Source organism: Sceloporus occidentalis, unplaced genomic scaffold, assembly GCF_023333645.1.
Source record: "Sceloporus occidentalis isolate IW3139 unplaced genomic scaffold, rSceOcc1.0.p SCAF_1, whole genome shotgun sequence".
Taxonomy (NCBI): Eukaryota; Metazoa; Chordata; class Lepidosauria; order Squamata; family Phrynosomatidae; genus Sceloporus; species Sceloporus occidentalis.
In genome coordinates this window covers 200855966-200863440 of record NW_028316981.1, presented here as the reverse complement: position 1 = coordinate 200863440, position 7475 = coordinate 200855966, and the positions used below count along the sequence as shown (strand labels likewise).

Below are 7475 nucleotides of genomic sequence, written 5' to 3'. Positions count from 1 at the left end.
GCTGTGTACCCAAATCAATGACACTGAATAGATGCAGATAATTTACATCAAAGAAAAATAGGAAATAAATCATATCTTGATATGATATGAACAGCAATTAGCCATTTTTAGCAAAGAAATGAAAGCCATCCATCAGATGTTTACTTCACTGCTGTTGGTTGTCTCAGCTTGGCATGGCTGAAGACAATGTATTAATCTAAGGGGGAAAAATGCTTTAGCTAACCTTGCATGCTCATTTTGAAGAAGCAGTTTATGCATTTTGAAGGAGTTTGAAAAATACAGTGTACATTTTTCTCCTTTGTGCCCAACCATGTAAACTGATGAGTGGAGCCCAAAGGAATTAATGGGAGCTGAGAACAGAAAGAAGGATTAGTTTAAGTGTGATGAGGCCATAAGCTGTAGCAAAAGCTATATATCACTGTCAGGATCAGGAACCAATCTCAACTGAAAGTCTAAATTACTTTGAATTAGCCTTGTGCATTTTCCTCTGTCTTTTTGGGTTTGACTCAGCTTGTTTCCTGGAAAAGATGATCCCATTAGATCAAACTATCTAGTTCTTATGTTGTTTACTTTGGGAGCACCTTGATTTATATCAGTTGAACTATTTGCAGAGTGATTAAATTCACATTTTGTTATACTAAGATGCTGGTCACCTATCATAAAGCTCTATAAAGGAGGGAAATCTAAATCCTAAATTCTCCTCCTGCTACACTTAGATGAATCATCTCAAAAGTTTGTGGTCTTGGATATTGTGGAAGGAGGAAGAGAATACCAACCTCTACAATCATCTTCCCAAAACGGATTTGTTTGTTTATTTATTCCACTATTCTCCTATCATGGGATTCAGGGTGGCTTACAAACAGTTAAAAATACAGTGCAATTAAAATAAACTATTAATACAAAACACAATTAAACCAGACTTCTGTTCAAAAAACACATGTTAAAAATAGTTGTATGCAGTCGTGAATGTCACAAACAAGACGCTGGCTATAATCTGAGGTCCATTCTTTCTCATGATAAGCATCTTATCTAATTAATCTGCATATATGCCAACTCGTTTCTCCAATTTGTTTTTAACCTCTCTGTGGGGTTCTGAGATGTCACTTTTACTTCACCTCTCCATGGAAAAGCCCCCCCCCCCCCAGTAATGGCAGCATTATGAGCTAGTTATTTTGATGCCAGTGATTATGAGATCATCACAATGACCAGTCAGAATGTTGCTTATCCCAAGCATGACAAGAGACATGGATCCTTAAGGGGAAAGAAAGAGACATGAGGAGAAAAGGAGGCCAGAAATGACCTCAGAGTGGAGTGCAAAAGGATACTAAACAAGAAGGAAGAAAAGTATTAGCAAATATCTGTAAGTAAGATTTTGGAGGAGCTTGGTGTAATGTGCCTGTGTTTCTGGACTCACTGTTGGGTGAACAATTTATTGCCAGATAAGGTTGTAAAAAGTTGCATACTAAGAGAATTTTGGTTACCTTTAAAAGGAAAACAAATTGGGGCAGAAGAGAATACTTCCCAGCACACTTAGGCTGCATCCGCACTGCAGAAAGAATCCAGTTTGGTACCACTTTAATGGCTATGGCTCAGTGCTATGGAATTCTGGGAATGGTAATTTTCTGAGACATATTAACCTTTTCTGTCAGAGAGCTCTGGTGCCACAACAAACTATGGATCCCAGAATTCCATCGCATTGAGCCATGGCCGTTAAAGTGGCGTCAAACTGGGATATTTTTGCAGTGAGGATGCAGGCTTAGACACTGCCCTAAATCCTATTCCTGGTTCAACTGAAGGGATGGTATCTTGATAAATCAACACTTCTCTCAGATCTAATGGAGACATTACCATAGATTTAAAATATCATAGATCTCTTTGGATGGCATTCTGGCAACCTATGCAAAATTGAAGTTAATGTGTTTGAACATAGTTATAAAGGAATAACATATTTTTTATTAATTTTCTGCTTCTAGTTTTAAATACTTGGGCACCATGTTAACAAAATATATAAATCAGTTGCTGTATAGAAATGTTGATTTATTATTCAAGTGGACCAAAGAAAATTTAAAGGACTTGTGGTTTTTCAGTTTATCAGTATTAGGTAAAATTGCTACAATGAAGTCACATATACTTGCTAGATTTCTATAACTCTTCCAAACAATTTCAGTATATCCAGGACAATCAAAAGTTAAGTTCTGGCAAAGAATTATGAAAAATGTCATTACCATTTTAAAAAAGATGTTTCCTAGCATATATTTTTTACTCACACACACAAATGCGAGAATTAGCTGTCCCAAAATTAGATATCTATTTTCATTCCAAATCAAAAACGTTATTTAATTTATCAAAGAAGAGTGGAAATTGATGGTGCTAGTCAATAGTACAATGTATTAACTTTTTAGCACGAGGAGCCAAAGTGATACACAGTACTACTAATCCATTTTTGATATGTACATTAAAAACTTGGCTTCAGTGAGATCTGCAGCCAGAGTACAGGGTGATTTCCTTTTACTTCCAGACATTTTCTTTTCTGATAAATTTGCTCAATTTGTCCAAAGGAAAAATAGAGGAATGTGAAGATTAAAAGATTTGTTTGTTGGTGGAAAGCCAATATCAGTGGAACAATTATGCAACAAACTAGAAATGTTCAAAGCCACTTGGTGCATCTGTACTGCATAAATAACCCAATTTGACCCCACTTTAACTGCCATGGCTCAATGCTATGAAATTCTGAGATGTGTAGTTTTGTCAGACACTCAACCTTCTTTGTCAGAGAGCTCAATTCCATAGCACTGAGCCACGGCAGTTAAAGTGGTGTCAAATTGGATTATTTCTGCAGTGTGGATGCATTCTTTATTAAAATTTATATCACTCCAGCAGGCAACAGGACCTTTATAACCACTTATGAAAAATATTCCATCTCTCACTAATGCTAGTACTAGAAGGCGGCAAGTATTAACTTTATAAAATTGGCTGTTAGAACCTAAATTGATAAACCATGCAGTTCTAAGATTACATGGAATAGAGATTAAAATATAGACATTTTGGAAGAAAAAATTTGACTTCTTCTCCTTATACATCTACCACTACTTTGGCAAAAGAAAATGAGTCAAAAGTTACACACAGGTGGCACCTCTGTCCGCTCTAGATTTCACATATTTATATATTTTCCCCATGCTCTGCTGGAGAAGATGTAGTGAATGTGGATCCCTGAAATATATGTGGATAGAATGCCCAACAATGAAATCTTTTGGGGACCAAACCATTTCTCTTCTTTCACATATGACAAATCAAAACAAAAATTCCCAAGGAGTACTACTATTATCAACAATATTTGCCAGACAGAACAAACAACTCAAACCTGAGGGATTCATTGGATTCCTCCTTTCTTCAGCTAGGCAGAAATTGCCCAGCAATGGAAAATGTTAACTGGACTTAGTCAGTGTGATTGGCTGAATGATTGTCAAGACTGAATTGTTTTTAATGTAAAAAATTTCAGGGCTATCCTAATTGCTACTATAATACATATACTCATAAACTGAAGATACCAACACCACATGGCTAAAACCTAAACCGTAATACCTCCACCACCACCACCCCACAATTTATTTAAATCATTTATATCCTCCTTGCCCACCAAAATAGGACTCAAGGTAGCTTACAACTTATTAAAAAATAGTTCAAATTAATAATTCAATTAAAAATCAGTAACATAAAATCAATTGCACAATCTGTAGTTAAAACCAATTTTAAAAATTCTAATACTATATATATATATATATATATATATATATATAATCAATAAAGCAGCACCACACACCATTAAAATCCCATCACATTGAAGCCTGACAGAAGATGAATGGTGGAAAGAGAGCAAGGAGGAAGCCATCCTGCTTAAAGAGGGAGTTCCAAAGTCTGGGAGCAGCCACCAAGAATGTCTTCTTCTTTGTTCCCACCAAATAAGCCTGGGAAAGTAGTGGGGCAGTGACAAGGGACTTTCTTGAAGATCTTAGAGCTCTACCATGCAATCCTTTGTGCTTCCCTATATCTTTTATATACCACTTTGCATTCTCCACAATGGCTTGAGACTGGAGCTAGTTAAATTACAGAGCATTTTGGAGAAAAATAGAAACGACCCAAAAAAATAATGGGGGACACTCAAAATAATTCATTTACAAAAGCATGTTTTTCTAGTGGTGTGAGATGGTTAATAATGATGATGATGATAATGATAGCAACAACAACTCTTCTAAGAAATCTTGGGTCAGCTCTAATGGTGAGGATCTGGTGCTATTTCAAGAATAATATAGTAGGACTTTAGATTAGTTTTATTGTTGTTGTTTCTGGCAAGTGCATCATAAAATGTATCACATTTTGCACTATTGGCTTTTATTGCAAATTTGATTTAGAAACCTGCACTTAAATAAGTGTTTATATTCACCAGGCTCCTTCTCTTCTTCTTCTTTTTTTTGGTCTTCTTTTCTGAACCTAATTTTTTAGATGATGGCATCATCGAATGAAGAGCTCAGTTCTTCTGACCTTAGTTTTTCATCCCTGCCTGGGACAGCAAGTGAGAACACTGCCATAGCTTCTGATGGACCTTCAGATTCCAGGTGTCCCATTTGCTTGGAAAGAATACAAAACGTGGCCTTCTTAAACCCATGCTTCCATAGGTTCTGTTTTGCTTGTATCCTAGAATGGTCAGACAGGAAAGCAGAGTGCCCACTCTGTAAGCAGAATTTTCATTCTTTTTTTCACACCATCAGATCTGATACTGAGTTTGAAGAATACATTGTTCCTTCTGAAAATGCATCCTGTGGCATTTGTGGGGAGAGACCAACAACTGCTGAAAGACCTGAATCTCTAACAGATGATGGGATTTTGTATGCAGGATACTCAGTTCCCCAGTCTCAAGGAAGGATGAGAACACTTGATGAGCTAATGAGACAGCTTGGCATAAGGAGGCCACCTTACCCAGGAGGGATATCCCTTGGGCAAATTAGAGAGCATGTTACGATTAAGTTCAGAAGGGCCCTCTATCAATCTGGAGTGCGTGTCAGAAATGTCCAAAGTGGAGGTTTTTATAGGGATATATCAGCAGATTTTTTCCATAGGAATCCTGTCCGCCTTACCAGGTTGGTTCCCTGGTTGAAACGTGAGCTGCGAGTGCTGTATGGAACACATCCATCTTTGATCAACAACTTCCAACATATCATTTTGAATAACATAACCATTTATGATCTGGATAGCCCGGCCTTTGCTGAAATTATTCACCCACATTTGCTCCACTTCACCAATCACTTCCTGCATGAATTCATCAATTTTGCCCGCTCCCCCTTCAACATTAGGGCCTATGACTGGCGAGCCAGTTATGACATACTCTTTCCTGCACATGATGATGGGTTCCAGTCTAATTCATCAATTACAACATCATCTTCAGAAGAGGAGGAGGAGGAAGGGGAGGAAGGAGAAAGTGAAGACTCAGAAGAAAATGCAGGGGAAGACGGGGAGTCAGTGACAAGTAATGAGGAAGAGACATGGGATGATGAAATCCAGAGATCAGCCAGTTCTGTATCAGATCAGACTCTGGATGAGTTTTTTCTTCCTTTTGGATCTTCAGATGGAGAACTGGTAAGAAGTGATGACAATACGCATGTATTTTTCCAAGCAGATACACAATTAGGAGCATACAACAGACAATATTCATTACATAAATGTCTCCTTGACCAGACTGATGGGAATACACCAATACTGCGTAACTCCATCCCCAAATGTATTGAGGCTGCACAAAATGATGTCAATGATGATGATGATGAAGAAGGGTTGGTGGATGAGCAAGAGGTCTTAAGGAGTCATAGTTTTAGCAGTGGTACTCACAGCAGTACAGGTCCAACTATCTCGAATGTTGCCCATCTTGTTACCAGTAATCAAATGCTTGATAGTCTTCAGGTTCCACTTCAGGAGCAAGAAACAGATAGTATGGAACAGCCATCATTGGATCAACAGGAGGTAGTTAGCACCAAGCTGATCCATCACAAAGGGAAGGAGATAGTTGTCCTTGAGATACTTCAACCCCAGACAGAAGACATTTTGGTTATTGAGCATCTAGAATTGAATACTAGCAACATGGATGATTTTACTCAGCTTCCATGGCAAGGTGAACAAACATCTAACTTTATGGAGCAGCACTCTTCCACAGACATCACACCAGGTGGTTCTACTACTATCTGTGATGATGGATGTTTTTCATATATCAGAAGACCATGATTTGTAAATCAGGAACTCCAGTCCATTAATCCACAAGGGAACATATTAAGTGGTTCTCTTATTGATGGTATACATGGTTACCCTCACTCCAATAAATTCATATATATGAAAAAAAAGTGTTTAATCCATGATAACAGAAATCTGGTTTGACTCTTAAATGAAGCACTCATGATGAAAATAGCATTACATAACTTACATATGTGGGTTGGGATGCTCTGTAGAAATTTGACACAATTTTCAAAACCATATTTGCATGCTTAATTTTCTATGCTTATAAAGTGGTAGTGCTTCTACATTTTGAACATACAGTACATCAGATTGCTATTTATTTATTTTTTATTTTTGACCAACAACAGAGAAGAGCTCTTTGGGGAAGGTTTATGTGTGTATCACACCACTGAACAAATATGTTCATTAAAACCAGACTGTTACTTCCCCTCTTGTTTTGTGTGGGTTCATCAGATGTCCAACTGCAGAAAAAACAATACACTGAGTAAAGAGATAGGGGAATTTTGGCATAGCTGATGTTCTGGACTATCTCTTACAATCCCTTACTTTTGACAGATAGTACATAATGAGAACCAGCATGGTGTAGTGGTTTTAATGTTGGACTAGTACTTTGGAGATCAGCATTTGATTCCCTGCATGGCCATGGAAAACCCCTGGGTGACCTTGGGCAAGTCACACACTCTCAGCCCCAGAAAACCCCGTGACAGGTTTGCTTTAGGGTTGCTATAAGTCAGAAATGGCTTGAAGCTACACAACAAAAACAAAAGGTGGTGCATATGGGGACTTATATGCCAAAGTATCTGGAGAACCACCCCATATCTAGGAGGATGACAGGTGCAGTTGTACTCAGTGCTGGCTTTTATTCCATTTTAAATTGGATTCTTTTATAGGTCTACCAAAATGTTTTATGCTGTCTCGGAATAAGCATGTAAGCTTCAAAGCTTAGTTAGAGCGCTGTATTTACAGCTGTTTTTTACAAGTGAAATTAGGCTGATCAGGAATATCCTTCATTGCTGAAGCAGCAAAGAAAATTGAAGGCACATTTGAAAAGAGATGATCAGTGTTCAAGGACTAGCATGTGAAATAGCCATCAGATTCATCAAATACAAGCAGGGTGTCACGTTAAATTAAGCAAAATGACAAGCTTTAACAGTTTCAGAATCAGTGGTAAAGCATGGCACCTTCACAGGAAAGCTTGG

The 7475-nt window shown here is 37.7% G+C and overlaps 1 protein-coding gene across 1 annotated transcript; it reads left to right on the top strand.

Annotated features, from left to right (window-relative positions):
- The first annotated feature begins 4500 nt into the window (after positions 1 to 4500).
- Positions 4501 to 6267, top strand: LOC149323234 (E3 ubiquitin-protein ligase Topors-like). The gene has a single exon (XM_089510430.1). The coding sequence runs from the start codon at positions 4501 to 4503 to the stop codon at positions 6265 to 6267; it is 1767 nt and encodes a 588-aa protein (XP_089366556.1).
- The last annotated feature ends 1208 nt before the right edge of the window (positions 6268 to 7475 follow it).

Excerpts from the sequence above, each read along its gene's own strand:
- LOC149323234 (XM_089510430.1), top strand. The coding sequence starts at position 4,501 with ATGATGGCATCATCGAATGAAGAGCTCAGTTCTTCTGACCTTAGTTTT.